Genomic DNA, 21,198 nt, shown 5'->3' with positions numbered 1-21,198 from the left:
TGAGATTACAAAGCTATACTTCCTTTCGAAATATAACTCCTTGCAGGAAGTGTGTAAAGCACCCAGTTTTGCTAGAGGGAATACATCTCTTGGACTCACCTGCCTACACCATGAACATCACCCATTAGCATGTAAGGCAATAGTATAGAAGACTGAATATTGTTCAGGGTCCTGGGAAAATGTGAGAATGTATTTCTTTATGTAGATATTCCCTGTATAGATCTACTCGTCAAGTGGACAGAGAGTCCAAAGGCAGAAGATGGTAAAAAACAAACTGCCTGCTCAGAAACAAACAAAACTGGGACTGCAGCTAATTGTGTATCTCATTACAAAGCTACCTCAGCTCTGACAGCAGTCAGAAATAAGCACAAGAAGTCAGACCTCACTGCAAATTACATGGAGAAGCTTGTCTTTTGGTAAAATGATGTGGCCTTTTTATCTCAGTTTATTGATGGGCACTCTTCTCACAACTATGTGGATGAATCAAACCAGACCTCTTGCATCACTGGGTAATTCTTAGAGTGGCTTATACACGGCAGCGATTTTCCAAGAGAGATTAATTAGGAGGGAAAAAAGTTTGTTTTCAAAAATAGAGTGACAATACTTGAAAACTTAATGCTCTCAACCTTCAGAAAAGCTGTGATTTGGCTCTAAAATGTAAGTGCTAGGTCACCTCTATTTAAAAATAACTGTTCCTTCATAACTCACTGCCAATCCCTTTACCAAACACTGTAGAATTACTGATTATATGGTGTTCAATATTAAATATTCATCACCACCAACTGATATGCCCATCATATGAATTGAATATCAAACCAAAAGAAGTACAAAATTGTGTTAAATCATGTTAATTAACTGACAGCTATGAAGCCTAAATAATTTTTCTAGTCTCAATAAATCCAGAATAATTTTGTCTGTCTGAATTAGACCCATTTGCAAACATTGATCTTGTATAATGGTTGTCTTTGTCCCTGTGAAAGTCATGATACTTTATCCCACTACAGCATCAAACTTTCCATGATTTTTGGAGGCTTTATATATCTTAAATAGTTTCCTTCAGTATGCTTCCCTGGGGTGAGCAAAAATTATTATCATATTTGCAGAGGAGGAAAGTTAGATACTTCAGATGCAATTTTACATATTTTTCCTCAGCAGTAAATCCAGCCTAAGACATCCCTGACAATTACAGCATGCTGCCCCAACAGTACAAACATTTGTGGACTGAAATCCTCCTGACCCACCACCTCAGCCAAACCTTCCAGTGTCTTGTACAAGATAGCAAAATTAATTAGGCAGCAGTAGTAACATGTAGAATATAAAATATAACCCTGAGCATCAGCACATACATGAAGTACAAGGGTTTCCATGACAATGCAACTAAGGAAGTGTGAACTTAAAAAGCAAACAAAACTCTCAATGCTTCTCTGAGGCCTTCCAGGGCAGCACTGGCATGCCCTTCTGTCAAGAGGAGACTAACTTGCAGTACTGCAGAGAAATGAGTTCTCTGAAACCTGATTTAAAGCTAAAATCAAAGATGTCAAATTTCTGGTATCCAAAGACACTTTGTTTCCATGCAGTGGGAAAGGAATGTCAGAACATGACTAACGTATACTGGAGTCTGGTAGATGTTCCAGTTCTATCCAAATAATCAGAGTGTAATATTTGTATAGCTTGTGAAAGCTGGTGCATCCTTGCAAAGCAAAACAAAACAAAACAAAAGCTAATAGTCAGTACTGGTACAGGTTTTGCATAGATGCTGCTATTTCACACCCTACAAAAGGAGATTTGAGCCAGGCTTTGAATATAAGTTTAAGAAGAATGCTGAAGGTCATGATAAAACTGAACAAAATTTGCAGGAAATCTCAGCTCTTATTCATTTGCTGTAATGCAGGCATTTTCATAATGAAATATCAGATATTTTACTCTCACTGTAACAGTTCTGGAGCAGTTTGAGGGTTGAAGCTTGAGACCTTATACTTGGTTATTACGCTATGTGGTATTTACAGTGCTTACTATCTTCAAAGTCTTTTACAAACGACAGCAATTACATTCTTGCATTTTAGAAGGTATAAATAGATACTTCATTGTACAGAAATATCACAGGCATAAATAATGTAATGTCGGTTATCCACGTTTACAAGAGGCAACATTATAACTAGGATTGCCACTCAGGTTACTGATATTATTGCTTTCAGCTGAAAGAGTGAAAAAACAGTGTTTTGAGCAGTGATCGCCCTCATATATATATAGTATACGAGATGCAACATTCCCATTAGGAAACAGAAATTATAGGAACAACATTCTCACAGCAAAGATTTTCTAAATATTATGGACCACATTTGCTGTTGGCATAACTCTGCTGGTCTGAGATCTTTATGACTCTTCATTACTTTTTAACCATATATTAACTTCCTACAGTCTATAGTATATGGAATTTCACAATTTAAGAAAATATCTATGGAATATATACATCTTGCAGAGACCCAAAGCTATTTGAAGCTGAGGTAATTTAAAATAGTTGATTTCAGCTAATATAAGCAGTGTTGGGAGCAGCAAAATAGCAAACCAATAGCTGCTTTTCCTATTAAAAACACAGAATCCATCCCTTCTGAAAACAAATTAATGTCAAGCTGGTGAAATGCTTATGAGCTTCTTTACTTGGAAATGCTAAACAGTCGTCGTTTCCTGCTGGATACTGCAAAACCCAGTAATGTCACAGGTGATCAGATGTTTTTAGACTCTGTTGAAATGGGGAAGGGGAAGAAGAATGAATTTACTCACTGAAAAGATGCATTGACCATGTGCCACCTTACCAACCTGTGGGAGTCCGAGATGTGAACTCTGGATCAAAATGAAAGGTGTCTTCTGGCCGTCCTACTGCAGGCTTGAAAGGTGGCTTGATTTCTTTCCTGTATAGTTTCTACAAGAGGAACAGATCACAATCAACAACAATCTGTAATCTGCAGATATGCATCCTTGCTTTGTTTAGGGTGTCCTCTCTCAGCTCTGTGCCTCTCTTGTGGGACTGACAATTAAAAAATAAATAATAATGAAAAAAGATGATGTATCCATAGCTCTGAGTCCTGCTTGACTGTTTGGCTTAAAACCTGTGCCCTGGATGGTCCCTGAACTTTTTAGTTACTGGAATCTAGAATATAAAGACAGACAGTTCTGGTAAAAAAACAGCCCATAGAATGCCGCAATATTCCAGCTGGGTGTTTGGAAATTCACTGTTCTTAAAGGCAGAACTGCAACATGCAATGGTAACACCAGTAAACTGTGCATGGGTGGGTTCAGCAGCACAATGACAATCAGCACAAAGAATCACTGGGAAGCAGTGGCTGGTTTAGCATTTATTATTTATCAATAACTAGCAATATGTTTGACACCTTGCCAGCCTGAGCTAAGCAACATGCCTGATGCCCACAACCAAAAAAAGAGATTTGTTTTTTTGGTGTATCTAGTAAAAGGGAAGGGGCTTATAGATGAGGATAACATGAATTCCCTATCAAAAGATGCTAGGAAGAAAGCACTGTGTATGGGTGGGGCCTAAACATGGCTGAAGCAGCAAAGCAAAACCAAGGGAAAACATAAGGAAGAGAGGAAAGTATGCAACAGACAAGCACTGCTAGGTGTGTGAATTTGAACTGGTGAATGAGTAGGCACATAAGAGATGAATTAAGTCAGAGTCACCACTAATATATGCTGATACACAGAGATTTTGTGGCCTCTTTATTCATGCTTTTTATATTTAAGAAATTGCTTCACTCTGCTCCCTTGCAAGCATTCATACACACGCACATGCACACACACCATGGGCGATGAAACAGCTCTGCAGCACATCTGTATCTGATCTAAAGTCTCCAGAGGTTAATGGGAAAAGTCCTATTGATTTCAGCAGTCTTTGCATCATGTCTGCTTGAGATAGCCAACACTGAACATCATGCTGATGGAGGTATGAGGAACAGAGCTCCAGTTTGATTCCCTACCCCATGCTACAGTCCCTAGACTGCATTCCCTTTCTAGCAATGCTTTTGTTCTCAGGATTCAAATGACTGAATTAAATGCCTCAGACAACACCCAATAATTAACATGTCTCAGCATAAATATAGCATAAATTTGAGCCAATTTTTCAAGTTACAATAAGAGCTGGAGAGTTCAATTTTGTGACTGCCTGCAATATGCATTTTCAGGTTAGCTCTTAAAACACCTTCACAATGAACCGATTTTTCAAAATATTTAAAGGATATTAATGCATGCTTGTCTAGTTCTTTGCATGCAGGAAGATTCTTTTTAAACTGTGGGTTTTGTGGTGAAAGCATGTGGTTAAACATAAGATACATCAACATAATTTGAACTAGATTTTGCATAGATATATAAAGATTCTTGAGGCAGGCCATTCTGTAGCATAATATCAGCATTAGCATAAAGCATATGCTGGTGGTTGAATTATGATTCCTTGCAAAAGTGGAATGATGAGGCTGGAAAGAATTAATGGCCATTTCACCATAAAAAGTTCCTGTTTGCGTAGAACTACTCCATGCGTTCTGAGAGAAAAAAAGATGAATAATTGCTATGAGCCACAAAGGAAAGCCAGTCTTCCAAATAATTAAAAGCCAATTGCAATATTAAGCAGGAAGTGTCACTCATCAGCTGAAAAGTATCAACCTTGTAATTAACATACATCTTTTTCTGTCCACACAGAACTTTTAACAGAGGACTCGGCACATACTGAGTATTTTTCTGTTGCTACGATTTCACCTTGAGAAAGCTTTTTGCTTCCAACTTCACTTTATTTATCTTAATTCACAGCTAGAGGCCTTCCAAGTCAGAAAGCAATAGGGTCACATGCACATGCTTCCTTCTTGAATGAAATGCACCTCTCATCCTGTGAGGTCCAAAAATGGGAAAATGTTTTAAGAGTCATACATCATTTGGGAACTGCACTCTCTTCTGATTATTTTAACTATATTCTCTCTGGCCTTTTAGTTCCTCCCCTCATCTGTAGTTTCTTAAGTGCTGTTGGAGCTACATTAGTATTTCGAATCCCAAAACCACATCCTCCACTCCTAGGGAGGGATTTAACATTCATCATGAGTCACAAGCCACCTAAAGATATGTAATCATAAATTTGCTTTTAAGAGGGGATTGAAAGAAAGAAGTTGCTTGTGCAAGTGGAAGGCACCTTCTCAGAACACAGCCAGGATGAATCCCTTTTCCATTTCCTTTTCTACTTGTGATACAAATTATTTCTGCTCTTTCTCACCAGACAACTAGGAATAACAAAAGGTAAACTGTCTAAAACATTTTTCTCCAAGCTCTTGAATCAGATAACTAAATGAAATCTTTGAGGAACAAGAACAAGCAAAGCAGTGTCATCTGTGAACTCTCCCACCCCACACTAGCTTCAGTTCTCTGAGCAAACTGCTCCAACCAAAGCCAATTCACTGAAGCATGCTAAACCACAGGGCAGCCCGACAGTTAAAGACGATGGCTTGCTGCAGGCAGAATGCTTTCTTCCTTTAAAAATCCACATCCTGTAGACTTCAAAACACAATGAAACCCCGACTGATCTAAGAAAACAGTATAAATCATAGTAATTGTTTCCTATACAGTCTTGGAGCAGCTACTTTTAGGTGAAATGTATTGGCATATTATCTCTTAGTCTGGTCTCAAAATTACTGGGGGGGGTTTGAATCACCTTGAACTGTTCCAGCATAAAACCAGCCAGAGTGGCAAATGCCATAGCAAGTTAAGTGTCAGATCTTGTCTTTGACCGTTCCTACTAGGCTGTAACTTCTGGTAAAGTTTAAATTAAATCCCAAGTCATAGTAATCCTGGCTCTGCATGCAGAAGTGACTGAGAGCTTATCAACTGTTTTAACAGGAACAGGGTTACATTTGTCTCCATTTTAATCCCATTTTTCATAACTGAATTATTATTCTGGAGCATCTTATTAAGGATTCAAAAGAGAGCTTGGATATGTTAGTACTAATTGAAGCATGTACATTTCAGGTTGGGTGCTTAAGATCATTATGTATGTGTTACTTTGCACAGGTATAAGATGAAGAATATATATATATATATTTTTTTTTTTTCCTTTCACATTACTTCCATACCCATAAAGGAGAAATCTTAGCCCTTAATATTTTATTGATAATGTAATTTCTCTCTCTTGCCCAGTAAAGAATAAGCCCCCACATCCCACCTCAACTTTTTAAAAACTCTCCACAGCATTGACTTATCACAGAAAAATGTGACTGGCAGGTATAGGGAATCACTGTGCATCATACATGGCTGTTGGACCCAGAGGCTGTGAGAAGGGAGTGCATGACCCACAGAATGAGGGCTATGAACTCCAAGGTGTGAAAGCACTGATTTAGATATTCACATCTGGATACATATCTATGCTTCTGTCACATTCTTCTGAGACTTTGATAACAAGTACTTTCAGATTAAGAAGTACCTATAAAATTAACTAGAACACATTTCCATGGCAGTTTGAGAAACTAAGAACTTCTATCAAACTTCCTTTCTGATTTGGGACAAACATCCTTTTTGAAGAAAATAACTGATTTTCCCTCAGGTGCTGATGGCCTTTTCTTAATATATGTTGCCAGATCCCTGATAAGAGCTTCATCTGAACACTTCCCTATCTGGGACTCAAATAGTACACCAGTAAGACTAGTAACAGAATGTTGTGATATGTGTCTGTCTCTTCCTGATTTATAAGCAGTTAATTTTTCCCTAATTTAATAAAAAAAAATAATTCCACTCCTAAACCCCCCCAGAGATACATGTATTGTATATACATGCCCTGCACATGTGCCTGCAAAATACCAAGGAAAAAAAAAGGTTTATTTCATTAAAGACTATTTAGTCATTTCCTCAATTGGGTTTCTTTGATGAAGAACTGAATTATTCCTTAGACAGCTTCTAGAAACAGAAAGATGCTACCCTCCACAGTGATGCACTTGTAATGTGAGAATAAACTCCCTTGATACATGTACCTGTCACAGAAAAGCCAGCAAGCAGACAAAAGGATGAACTACCTTCTAAAACGTTTGTCCTTTCCTAGATTAATGACTCGGTGTTCTAGTCTACAAATGTCAGAAAAGATAGCAGAATTCAGACCTTGGGATAGATTTCTGCTGTTGGTAAAATCTGCAAGTATAGAATTAAAGTTTTCAGTTTAGTTTGACCTCTGATGAATATTGAAGGAAACAGAACTTAAGTCCACTTTCTTCTCACACCTTCCCCTCAGCTGCATTTGACTGTTCATTTTCTAGCATGTCATTCGCTCTGTTTCCAATTTAATCTGTCAGCTAAACAAAACCTACTGTTTAAAGCCCATTCCACTGCAGTCTGCAAAAGGGGATTTCATTTTTCATTTTCTGTGAAATCCCAGAATCTTTCTAAGTGTGACCTGGAAAGAAGAAGCAGTTTAAAAAAAAAAAAAAAAGTCAGGAACCAAACTGTGTTTTCTCAGAGACAACTCCGTTTGGGTCTGCTTGTCTTAGGCAGGAAAGGGGGTGCAAGGGTAGTAAGCAGGTAAAGCTCTGAAGCAGTTCAACATCTAATCTCTTTCCTGTGAGTCCCAGACTTGATCATGAAAGACAGTCCATTCATTTAACAAAGGATCTATTAAATTAGTGTCATTGTGCCAACTAAATGCCTTAGAGCAGTAAGACTGACATTTATAAAACTTTCATCTATTTTTCACCCCGGGAAGTGGAATTTAGGGCTTTGTTACTGGGTGACTACAGTTGTAAAACTGAGACTCTTACAGAGATTAGTTTATGCTAAACAATTTAAATTCAGGCATAAAACCCCTGTCTACAAATGTTCACAGTTCATCTAGGCTAACACATCAGAAGTTAAATGCAGGAGGTCTGTGCTGAAGGATGGTCCCCTGGAAAATGGGAATGCCATCTGGGTGAAGAGGGGAGATTGTTCTCTGGCCACACTCATCTTTTCCAGGATTGCATCAATTGCCTCTATCTGCAGTGCTCATATGCTATCAGCACTGCTCTGCTTGGCAAGAGCATCTGCAGCATCTTAAGAGAGTTTGATTTTTACACTATGTTGTTTACACTGCCTTCATCTGAACCAGATACTATGTCTGATCGTGTCTCTTTGAAAATAGTGAAAAAAGGGTAACAAGTGGGAAATAACTGTTTTAACAGGTAAACACTTCAGTGACAGAGACCATAAGCAACCCTAAAGCCAAAATCAGAGGGAACAGCTTTGACAGTACTCTGAAACTAAGGTCTTATTTATACATTTCTCTGTGAGATTCTGATGACTTTATCACTGCAGTATCTAGACTTCACACACAACTTGGAAGAAAGTAGCTAACTTGTTTCTGAGTCCTTTTAAAAAAATAGATGAAGAAAAATGTTGGTTTGTTCCTAGCTATAATGTTGCTCTTGTAGGAAAAAAGCTTGCTTAAAAAAATACAACTTCCTTTGCACTGAATTGTTAGAAGACAATAATCCATTCTGACCCTTCAAGATAAGGGTTTGATGGAGGATTAAGTTGCTGAAGTTTCTGTGCTGTCAGCTGCATCAGTCCTGTCTATTATAGTTGCCAAGGTAGTACAGAAGCACTCTGTAAGAACTTGCCTCATGCTCTCTGAGGTCTTCATAGTACCAAGGCTTAAAATAAATCAACATTCATATCCTCCATCAACAATGCTGTTTGCTGACTGCCTGCAAATTGGTATGAGAGATGATGATGTGATTGGAGATCAAAATGAGGGCATAAGGCATTCTTCTCCTGATCAGCAGTAACCATCTGTGCCTGATCCATTTCCTTTCTCTGATTCTGATCTGTTTCTGTTCATAGAGAACACATTAACAGTTGGTTGGATGATCATTGTAAGGCAGTCCTGGTTTCAGCTCAGAGCAGGCTGGCTCACACCACTTTCAAATGCATACTGTAACTGCTGTAACTAGATAAACCTCCCAAGACCTCCATGACTGATAATAAAATTATAATTAAATGTGCAAATATATTACAAAGATGATAGCTGATCTGTATAATAATGATCTGTCTCCAAGAGAGTGTGATAAGCACTAATTACATTGGATTAAAATGGATCTTCACAGTTAGATTTTACAACAAAGTTAGAGGGCTAGATAAGACTTCAAAAGGCAATTAAATCCACCTCACCCTCTAGCACCAAGACATGTTCAAACATACCTAGCCTCCTTATGATAGACATTTCCCTACCTTGTCCACAAGAAATTTTTCAGATGATGGAGGGCTGTACTGTTTCCTTAGGATGGACATGAAAATGTTCCCAAAAGAACTGAGCTTAAAACAATCACCAAGGTCATGACAGAGGATGGTCTTCAGGAGTGTCACAGACTAGAACAGACTTTGATGAAAATCTTTCCAAGACGCAGAGCCTCATTTCTCTGTGATATGTTATTGAAGAAGGACAAACCCTCTTACTGTTCCAGCACTCCTTATTACTTTAAGACGTATGCACCTGACCCGTATTTTGATTGCACAACAGAGGACTGTGAAGATGTCATAAAAAATACAGCAAATAAGAACACAACTCTACAGGATTCTCTATTTTTAATTCTCCCGTCATGTTTTAATAAATGAAATGTCTATTATAGAATCTCATGATTAGTAAGAAGCAGAAGAAGAAAGAGAATCTAGACTCCAGAACATATGTGGCAGGACTAAGTCAGCTAGACCATAAAGAAAATCTCAAACTCTGTTTTCATTGATTGTCTCTTGACATGCTTATGAGTCATACCAACTCTTTGACATGCAATTCAAATTAGATTAATGAGTTTTTCCAAAATAAATGATTCTGTGGGTCTTTCAAAGGCCACCTGGGCACCACAAAATGTACTTTCACAGAGGAATTAGCTTTACTGTAAAGCCTTGGGCAGAACAGATCCTCTCCGATGGTCACTTAGGCCTAAAGTGACAAGAAGGGGTTAGCATCGCTATGATATTGGAAGATTTATGATGCCCCCAGCATAAAGTAACACAACTTGATGCATAGCCTGCTATACCAACTCTACCAATACTCAGCTGATACCAATAGTGCTGTGCTATATTTGGGAAAAGGGTGCACCTGGAGGTCTTGAGGTTCCTTGAGCTACAGTTGGCAGATGTGTAAAAGCAGACCTGGGGCTATCTGAATAAATCCAAGAGAGAAAGGATTCCTGGAGGTCTCTTATTTCATAAGGAATAAAGCTAGTCCAGCTTGCCTCATCCAGTGAGAAGGAACAAGTATTTCAATGTGGAGTATAAAAGCAGAAAGATGGAAGGACTTAGAGCATCAGACTGCTTCCTTCTGGAGTAGCTCTTTCAAGCCCAGGCCTTTGTCTCTCTTTCTTTTGCAACTGATATATTCCAGGAATTCTTTCATTTAAAACTGTTAATTTTCACTCCAGTGCAGCTCCCACAATCAATGCATCATGTTTATTAGAGCTGAATGGGGAAACTATTCTCCAGAACACTGCAAATAGCCTCAGGTAGTACTGTGCAAGCCAGACCATCAGACAGAACAGAGACAAGCAGTTAGAAAAAAATGGCAATGGTGAAAGCATCTTTTTATTTCTTTTGTTTGTGAATACATGAACAAATGTATCATTGAATGTAAAGACCATAAAATCACAGGATCATTTAGGCTGGAAAAGACCTCTAAGAACATCACAGTATCACAGTATAAGGAAGAGACCTCGAGGATCATCGAGTCCAACCTGTCACCACAGACCTCATGACTAGACCATGGCACCAAGTGCCACGTCCAATCTCCTCTTGAATGCCTCCAGGGACGGTGACTCCACCACCTCCCTCAGCAGCCTGTTCCAATGACGAACGACTCACTCGGTGAAGAACTTTCTCCTCACCTTGAGTCTAAACCTCTCCTGGCGCAGCTTGAGACTGTCCCCATTGAGTCCAACTTAAATGTAACACTACCAAATGTGTATGCAAGAGACACAGACACTGACTTAAAGGGCTCTAGCTCCTGGGTTCTCTATGTTAGAATTTACTTCATCTTTCCCTATGCATGGTAGCTGCACTCCAGTAATCTACCTAAGAAAAATAAAAATAATTAAAAAAAACTATGGTGCTCCACTTACATTCCAGTCTATAGTGACAAAGAAAGGGTGACGCTTAATTTCCTCTACTCCATCGAGCCCAGCACCTGATGAGAGAATGAAAAAAATTAAAATTAAGTTATGCTTAGAAGAGTTCTGACAGAGTCACTTTCTAAACCTTTTTCTAGCTAAGAAACCCTGAACAGTGCAATTGCCATAACATTATAACCTACCATAAATATGGATACGGGCAGCTCATTAATGAAAATCTGATAGCTGAAGTATCTTTTTACTTTGCTCTAGTTGAGGCTGATGCCAAAGTGGAATAGTTGCTCTCCTCAGGCTTCAGACATGACAGAGGATTTCAGCTGCAGCAGAATGCATGCACCAGTGAGGCCAGGGGAGGTCCCAAGATATCTCGATATTATTGTGAGACTACTGCTGCTCCCTGCCACAAGCAGCAGCTCTTCTATGTGCATCAACTTTCAAGTCTTGTCTAATGATTCCTTTTTCCATAGGTGAGGAAAACTTCACTTAAAAGTAAGTTTAGACCCAAAATACTAAAACACTACTAATAACTTGAGGTAAGGCTCCCCTTTTTCAAACACCATCTTCAAGTCTGCCTAAGTACCAAAATCATCACTCTTAGGATGGTATGTTTCCTTCACTGTTAAACTTCTGTGACATTAATCTATAGGAAATTTAGAGAAACTCAAATCTGGTAATGAATCTAATCTAGTCATTATTTTTGCCCTATGTCTTCATTGAATTTATTTGTTTCAGTGCCATCACAAAAACCAACAGGTGCTCGGTAATAATTACACAATTGTCAGAGCTGTTTCAGCATGCCATTTTTTTGGGGTGATTTGACTTTATTAATAGCATCTTTCATTTTCCTGTGAGAGAAATAACATCTGGAAGCAAAGGCCTTGAATTACGATTTTGGAATCAGTTCCCAAAACATACCCACCGCTTATTCACAAGGATGCTGATCATCCTTGATTCCCAAAAGGACTTATGATTCATAAGCACCTTGCAGAAGGCACTCAGTATCTCAGAGGACTCAGCTTTTTATATGCTGTATTTGTACTTTCTGAAGATCAACATTACAAGCAGCTTTACAAAGGTGTTGTCAAACCTCGTAAAATGTGACATCTGCTTTCCATGTGTACAAGATATTACCAATGTTTGCCCAAATGCACTGATCAGGAATGGCTTCCTACAGACTGCTTAATGTTCACTGATGAATGGATATGACAAGCAAACACTTTGTGAATGTAACATGGGAGTGTCTGTCAGGCCTTCTGGATACTAATGCAAGACAAATATGCTTCTGCTTATTTCCCCATCCTGATAATCTTACAGTATAGACAAATCTAAGTAATGCACATGAGGATAAGCCATCCTAGCCCACCATGCAAAATTATGTGCTCAGGGGTGATCATCCTCCCTCAGGAACAAGGCCTTTGGGCTGTGAGGGACATTTCTAGAGAAATACAACACAAAATAAAATCTTAGAAGAGCAAAAGAGGACAAAAGGGAGACCATTATTGTCACTCTATAAGTCTGCTGTATATCTACAACTTGAGTATGTAATGTGGTCAACATGCTTGTCTATAAAAGGGTGCATTAAGGGTAGGAAAAATCAAAGAAGAGCAACAAGGATGGTATGTAATGATTGACCTTTCAACATGGAAACAGATGACTGAGGGGATATACAACAGAGATCTAAATGACTATGGTTATTTGGAACAAGGCAATAGAGATTACCTTGTCCACATTTTTAACAGTATAAAAACAAAGGTCATTAAATGATGCTTGCAGGGATCAGGTTCTGAACAACCTGGAGATGTTTCCTCATGAAAAAGATAGTTCTGTGGCATGGAATTCCTTTTAAAAGATGATGTGTGAAAAAAATATTTATATGTCTTCAAAGGGAGACCAGAAAGTACGTTGAAATTATGTATGTTGAAGATTGCTTTATCAACAAGCCACAGGAGGCTTATTGAGCTTAAAGTAGGTTTAGACTGGGAGAAAATTTAGGTGAAGCGTCTTGTTTGCTTAGCTTATTTTTACTCTTCCCTACAAAGTGGATACTGAGCAAGAAAATTTTAAGACTTAGTTATTAATAGGATTTGTTCTATGCCTTCCTCAGCATGTATTTTCAATGCACACTCTAAAGTCTGTACTAGATACCCTTGGCAGATTTATTCTGATTTTAGCAATGCCAGCAGAAACATGAAACCAACACAGTTACAGTGAAGAGAATTACACTGAGCAACTCTTTGGAAAAGAAATACTTGTGAAAAATGTCTTGTTAGTGGAAGTGACAGGAAACTTTGTTATGCACAGCACTTTCTCTGTACTACGTAAGGATGAAACCTGAGTACCAAACTGATTTCAAAAGACTTGAATAAATGTTACAGACACAGCAAGCAGTCCCTAGAATGAGGATAACTACTGATGCATTGAGTCTTCTCTGCTCTGGCTTTTCCCCACTGTTTCCATTTTCCTTCTTTTGTAGGCTTATGGATTCAGCATTGTCTGATGGGAATGATCCACTTTTTTCAGATGCTCCATTAGAAAGCCAAACTTTTAGGTCCTGTTCTTTTTATCCACAAAACCACAGAAATCAGAACCAAGAAAAGAGCCCACCCATAGCTACAGATCTCAGTGGAGGACTCTTATGTGTGGCAATGAATCCAGCATGAAGCTGACACAGACATTTATATGAAAAATTAACATCTCCCACTTGGGGCCAGCTCAGAGCTGTTAGGAGTGCCAGGGCTTCACTATATCTCTGGTTAATTTAATGTAGTGAAGAGATTTAGGATGGTAATAGCCTAATCATTGGCCCTCTTGGCCATAAGGGCATATTGCTGTCCCATGGGTAACTTGCTGTCCACTAGGACTCCAAGGTCTTTCCCCATGGAGCTGCTTTCCAGCAGGGTGACCCCTAGTCTGTACTCGTACTGGTACCTGGTGTTATTCCTGTCCAGATGCAGGACCCTGTACTTCTGCTTGTTTAATTTCATGTGATTTGCCTGCACCCAGCTCTCCAGATCTCATTGGATGGCAGCGCATCCTAACAGGGAATCAGTGATGCACCTCCCCTTCCCCCGACCCCCTCCCCCAGTTATGTATCATCAGAGAACTTGCAGAGGACACACTCAATCCACTCATCCAGGTCATTGATGAAGATACTGAACAAAACTGGACCCAGTACTGATCCCTGGGTAACACCACTGGCCACAGGCTTCCAACTGGACTCTGCACTGCTGATCTTTGCTTTCTATTTGTTAAGATATCACAATTAAATGTCAAAAAAGCAAGATGGCAGTCAGAAAAAAAGTATCTTTGAAGCTCACCATCTAGATAATAAAAAAATATTCTTTACAGGAAGAGTCACTGGAACAGGTTGCCCAGGGAGGTCATACATGCCCCCTCCCTGGAGGTGTTCAAGGCCAGGTTGGATGAGGCCTTGAGCAATCTGATCTAGTGGAGGGTGTCCCTGCCAATGCCGGGGGAGTTGGAACTAGGTGATCTTCAAGGTCCCTTTCAACCCAAACCATTCTACGAATCTATGACTCTATAAGTGTTAAAACACTTTGGAACTAAGTATGAACACATTCCATTTTTGCAAGCTTATGAAATAATAGCTGAAAACAGGTGTTTGATTCATAAGATGGTTTACTTATGTTAGCCAGCTTCACTAACTTTCCAAAGATTTTTGAAAACAGGATGTCTAAGTCTACTTTTATTTTAACTTCAGACTATTACTCCTTTCCCAGAAAAAGCTAAAATCCACAAGGTTGAACCAGTCCTTCTATCTACTGGCTTATGTTCAGTAATTAGGTCAATCATTTAAAAATGCCTTCTTTCATTATCAACAAGTCTGTTTTCATGATCCTTTGTGCTGATTCTCAGAGAGTTAAAGCAGAGAGAGCCTTCAGAAGCTTTCCACTGATATCCCCCTAATGTTAAGATCTGTTCCTCTATTACTCTTTCGGATTTTATTTCCTTGGATGCTTGTGTTACAAATACTCTCTTACGTTCTCCCAGCCTTCCCAGTATTTTAATAAACCACAGATTTTAAACCTTGATCCTTAGCATTTCCCCATTACTAAAAGCGTGATGATATGGGGGATAGAACTGTCATGGCTCTAAGTAAGTAACTCTCAGTAAGTAGCTTCTTACTTAAGGATTACAGTATCACAGTATCACAGTATAACTAAGGTTGGAAAGGACCTCGAGGATCATTGAGTCCAACCTATCAACACAGACCCCATGACTAGACCATGGCACCAAGTGCCACGTCCAATCTCCTTTTGAACACCTCCAGGGACGATGACTCCACCACCTCCCTGGGCAGCCCGTTCCAATGACAAATGACTCGCTCAGTGAAGAACTTCCTCCTCACCTTGAGTCTAAACCTCCCCTGGCACAGCTTGAGACTGTGTCCCCTTGTTCTGGTGCTGGTTGCCTGGGAGAAGAGACCAACCCCTTCCCGGCTACAACCACCTTTCAGGTAGTTGTAGAGGGCAATGAGGTCACCCCTGAGCCTCCTCTTCTCCAGGCTAAACAATCCCAGCTCCCTCAGCCTCTCCTCATAGGGCTTGTGCTCAAGGCCTCTCACCAGCCTTGTTGCCCTTCTCTGGACACGTTCAAGTGTCTCAATGTCCTTCTTAAACTGAGGGGCCCAGAACTGGACACAGTACTCAAGGTGTGGCCTAACCAGTGCAGTGTACAGGGGCACAATGACTTCCCTGCTCCTGCTGGCCACACTATTCCTAATGCAGGCCAGGATGCCATTGGCCCTCCTGGCCACCTGGGCACACTGCTGGCTCATGTTTAGGTGGCTGTCAATCAGCACCCCCAGGTCCCTCTCTGTTTGGGAGCTCTCCAGCCACTCTGACCCCAGCCTGTAGCTCTGCATGGGATTGCCGTAGCCAAAGTGCAGCACTCGGCACTTGGACTTGTTGAATGCCATCCCATTGGACTCCGCCCATCTGTCCAGTCGGTCGAGGTCCCTCTGCAGAGCCTTTCTACCCTCTAACTGACTAACATCTGCTCCTAACTTGGTGTCATCTGCAAACTTGCTGATGACTGACTCGACCCCCTCATCCAGATCATCAATGAAGATGTTAAAGAGGACGGGGCCCAGCACTGATCCCTGGAGGACGCCACTGGTGACTGGCTGCCAGCTGGATGTGGCACCATTCACCACCACTCTCTGCGCTCGGCTCTCCAGCCAGTTCCTAACCCAGCACAGAGTGTAGTGGTCCAAGCCACGAGCTGACAGCTTAGCCAGCAGTTTGCTGTGGGGGACGGTGTCAAAGGCCTTGCTGAAGTCCAGGTAGACCACATCCACAGGCCTCCCCACATCCACCAGGCGGGTCACCTGATCATAGAGGGAGATCAGGTTGGAGAGGCAGGATCTGCCCTTCCTAAATCCATGTTGGCTGGACCTGAGCCCTTGGCCATCCTTCAGGTGCACAGTTATTGCCGCCAGGATAATCTGCTCCATCACTTTCCCTGGCACTGAGGTCAGGCTGACCGGCCTGTAGTTTCCAGGTTCCTCCATCCGACCTTTCTTATGGATGGGGACCACATTGGCCAGTTTCCAGTCACCTGGGACCTCACCGGTGAGCCAGGACTGGAGGAAAATGATGGAGAGCGGCCTGGCCAGTACATCTGCCAGCTCTCTCAGCACCCTAGGATGGATCCCATCCGGTCCCATGGACTTGTGAGTGTCCAAGTGGCTCAGCAGGTCCCGAACTAATTCCTCATGGATTTCCGGGGCACTACACTGCTCCCCGACCCCATCGCCCAGCTCAGGAGGCCACTCGTCCTGAACTCCTGCCTTGCTGTTAAACATTGAGGCAAAGAAGGTGTTCAGGACCTCAGCCTTTTCCTCGTCTTCAGTCACCGTGCTCCCCTCCAGGTCCAATAAGGAGTGGAGGTTCTTCCAGAAGCTTCCACTGACTTCACTGGAGCCCTGTTTGGATGGATAGCAGCTTGTGGGATGGCACAAAACAAGCAGAGCAGAACAAAACCAAACGGGAAGAAGGGAGAGGGGGAAGAAACAGAACAGTGGAGTGGGGAATAGTTCATATTTGCTGCAGTGTCTTGTTTTTCTGAACATAGATTAAACCCAGAAATCCCACAACTCTGATTTTCTTCTAATGTCAAGCAAATTGCTGGAGAGCAGTTGAAACCTGTTGAGAAAATGTGTTTTTCTACTATAATCTCTACAGCATACCCAACTACAAGAGCTACTATTTAAGGTCAAGAGGTAAAACCTATGAGATGGCATTCCCTCCTCGGTCTATTTGAGCATTTCCCAGGGAGGAGATGAGGACACAGTAGCATGTTGAGGATGTGGCTTCCCATCCCTGAGAGAAGTCAGGTTGTACCCTGGTCCCTAAGTGGAGCAAGGGCACTTCCTGCTTCTCTAGTGGTTGCACAAGAAGCAGTCTGCTCCACACTGTCCTTGCCCGCAGGAGTTAGGATTTCTTGGAAAACAGCTGAACTACTATGTCTGACCTCTGTGTGTTAGGCCGGCAGGCTTTGGATTAGCTGCTGCAGCCAGGCAGAAGATATTGTTCACTGAAAGCACCACAGTCTGATGGTGCTTAGTATAAAGCAGAGGGTTGGAGTAACCTACACGCTGCCCCATCTGAAGCAAGGTGCAGAGCTAGTGGAGCATGGAAAGGTCAAGCAGAAGCTCAAGGGCAGAGAGCAGAGGGTCCATCTTCCACCAGTGTGAAGAAGCCATTGCTTCAGGCAGATGGTGATGGAAACGGCGTGTCAAGTGTTTAGCGCTCTGTCACCTGTCTGGCAGTAACACTGTAACTGCTAAGCAGAGGACCAAAAGCACCGGGCACCTGACCTTCAGCTGCATCTCCACCAGCATTTGAGAAGTGAGCATGGGTACTGCAAGCAGTAAAGGGAGAAATCTCTCTGGCACCTCTTGCTTTTTCACAACTCAGAACAAGCCATTTCCTAATTCAGGTTTTTGCTTCTAACTTTATGTTTCCAATCTGAAACAATCTTTCAAGTGTAAAGAGTTACAAGACGGAACAACAAACTGCTTTTCTCTAGTCTCCAATTTTAATCAGTCTATGCCATTCTCTACAAGATAAGCAATTTGTTAGCTGCTAAAACTCCTACAGATAGCAATGAAAGTCAACTGCATATTCTAAAATGAGCTATCAGCTCTCTTGGGGTACTACAGAACTGAATGACTGAACTCAGGCTCCTAAGGTAACAAAAATCACAAGAGATACAATGGAAAGGTTTGTCCCTTTCCTTTGGAAGCAAATTCTTCCCTTTTCCACTCAAAATGTAGCACAAGAAAGCTGTAGGGAGAAAAGAAACCAAAATTTTTCACAGAACTAGATGATTTTTAAATGAAAAGCCATACAGTGCTATTATCTTTATATCATTCACTTGGTATGACTGTTCTTATTTTTCCACATAAAAAACAAAGAGCAGATTTGCAATAAAAATCATACACCAGGTATTATCCATAACTGCCAATTGCAATTAATTTCTTAATAAAACTCCCAAACAAAGGGTAGACATGGCACAATACAATACATCCGTCTAGTTTATCACAGTTTAAATAGGATTATTAATAAAGGGTGAAAACACATTTGCAAGAATGGAGAGAATACATTTAGGATAATAAAAAAGCCCGCTGTGAAAATGTTCCCAGCAAACACAATAGGACAGCATTAAAATATATTTGAGAATAGGTGAGACAAATTCTACTTCCTTTTGCTCCCCACCTCAGAGTTGCAGCTAAAATATACAGAATTAAAAAGGCATCTTTCTTAGTTTCCTATGTTATCATATATAGCAGTTATCATCAACCCTTCATAAATGCTAGTGGCTTACTCTCATTCTTTGCCTAAAATTACCCCAACAAGCTAATACCATGTTTAAATACCAATAGTTTGCCTGTGCTTTTTGCAGATTTCTCTAGTAATGCTCAAGATTCACCATGATCTGGGAAGGAACACAAAACATTGCCTAATGAAGAGGACAGCTCTCAGGGAAGATGCCGAGAGAGGCAATCAACCACCTGACAAGACAGAGCACACATAACAAATGCCCCGATCAAATGCCTGCACATACCTAATCTGTTGGAGGGGTTCCTTTTGAAGAGGGCTCGCAGCAGGCTCTGTGCTTCTGCACTCAAGAACTGTGGCATTCCCAGCTTGGCTCTGAAAGAACACATCACTTGAAAAGAAAATAGATTTTTCAAAACTTTCTCCATCTCACTGTGGTTTAAAAAGTGTAACTAGAGTAATAAGATGGGCAGACATGGATTTGGTGACCAAAGCCTACCTAAGTATATTGCAGTACAGAGGGCAGACCTGATCTTGTTCTTAAATTCCAGTTAAAGAAGGTCCTACTGCTGGCTTTACCAGCAGATCAAATAAATCTCCTAACACCATTTGCAACCAAAATAAGTCATTTTTGTCATATTTTTTTTTTTTCCTTTCTGTTCTGTTTTTCTGGTTTAGCTCACTGGAATAAATTTGGGGATAAAGAGGAGTTTAAACAAACTAATAAAACTTTATTAAAATAATTATATTAAACCATGCGTTGATTCAGGAGAGTAAAATTTTCCCATTGGTGATTCATTGCTACAGAGAAAAAAAATGTAATATTGATCAAAGACAAGCTTGAAATACTCGTGCCTGCATTTAACCTTTAATGAATGGGGAATTTGCAAAGGAAAAGATTTGAAACTTGGCAACAATGAAACATGAGCTGTCCTGCAGAAACTGACTGTTACCACCTCTGCGAGGATCATAGATAATAAAATACATTTGTTTTGTAAGGCACCTCAGTAATTCACTACCAACTGTTTACTTTGAAAACTTAAGAGCCACATGCAGGCATCAGCAGTGCATGCTGTGCATGCCTTCCCAAACTCATGCTTTATATAGCTTTGAAAAATGCATTATGTTCTGTATTATTCTCCGTCTTTCATATACTTAGGTCCTGTGGGCTGCACAGAGGTTAAGGAAAGCTGTTTCAGTACTCACTTGAGAATGAGTGCCATTGTTTCCTTTCTGTCTTTTCCCTGGAAGGGTAATGATCCTGTCAGCATCTCAAACTGTGGAGTAACAACCAAGTGATAAATCATGTGAGCATTTCAATGGTCTGCATAGCTGATAGACACCACATTTATCTCCTGTTTCACAACTGAAAACCTGAGGAACAGAATTGGTCCAACAAGCTGTACTTCAGAAAAAAAAATGATACAATATGTCTGGATTATGCAGAACATGAAGAACCAACATGACTGTTTTGTTCAAGTATCTTGTTACATAGATACTTAGTGTCAAGTTTTGCTGTGTTTGGTAAGAAGTCTCATATATGCTGTTTCCTCCAGCACTGGGTTTATGACCAATGCTGGAGATGCAATATTTAGCTGAGAGGACCCTTAGTCTGAATGGGCATCAGATATTCTTAGCTGTTTGACATGGACTGTGGTAAAAGGAAAAAGGGTTCAACATGCCATAACTTTTTATCTTGACTTGAACCACCTTTTCAATTGTATACTTGCACCACTTAGAAGTGCCACAGCTATACTTTGCAGGAGAAACCTGCACAACCCCCACATTCTCAAGGCATTTCAATGTATTTTTTTCTCTCATGCTTTGGTTCTTCCAGCTGTATTCAGTGATGAATTTTCAAGTGTCGCATTTAACTGAACCCAAATCTCAAAGAGAAACTCAGCAATCATCATTAATTATTTGCTTAACTCATACATGAAAATATCAACCACCTATGGGTCCTTTAAAACACATTAATGCTTTCAGTGAATTCAACGAGAATTTCACAGTTGTAACAACATCAACAAAACATCTACAGAAGCTTGAGTAATATGGATTCAAAACCAGGTCTTTCATGCAGCTCATGACAGTGTGTCATGGAGGTATGAGTGTCAGCTGGTTCCTCTGACTAAGGGATGATGGAAGTTATGTGTTATGGATCACCAAACAAAAAGACACCAGCCTGGACACAAAGGAGAAAAACACCCACTAAATGTAAGGAGAACTGTTACATGCTTACATCTATGACTGTGGCTTAGGATCTCTTC

General features: G+C 40.5%; 1 protein-coding gene across 1 annotated transcript in view; it reads right to left on the bottom strand.

Annotated features, from left to right (window-relative positions):
- The window catches only part of RPS6KA2 (ribosomal protein S6 kinase A2), a 179,655-nt gene that overhangs the window by 35,811 nt on the left and 122,646 nt on the right, over positions 1-21,198 (bottom strand). The window contains exons 9-12 of the mRNA XM_068169570.1: positions 20,138-20,208; positions 19,218-19,306; positions 11,118-11,182; positions 2,818-2,920 (exon numbers count right to left, since the gene is read on the bottom strand). Coding sequence (XP_068025671.1) covers positions 2,818-2,920; positions 11,118-11,182; positions 19,218-19,306; positions 20,138-20,208 — 328 coding nt within the window. The remainder of the gene's footprint in view (positions 1-2,817; positions 2,921-11,117; positions 11,183-19,217; positions 19,307-20,137; positions 20,209-21,198) is intronic.

This window comes from Melanerpes formicivorus, unplaced genomic scaffold (genome assembly GCF_026170545.1).
Source record: "Melanerpes formicivorus ecotype bairdi unplaced genomic scaffold, bMelFor1.0.p_v2 SCAF_199, whole genome shotgun sequence".
NCBI classification, from domain to species: Eukaryota; Metazoa; Chordata; class Aves; order Piciformes; family Picidae; genus Melanerpes; species Melanerpes formicivorus.
The sequence above is the reverse complement of the archived record's forward strand: the minus strand, read 5'-3'. Positions and strand labels throughout refer to the sequence as shown.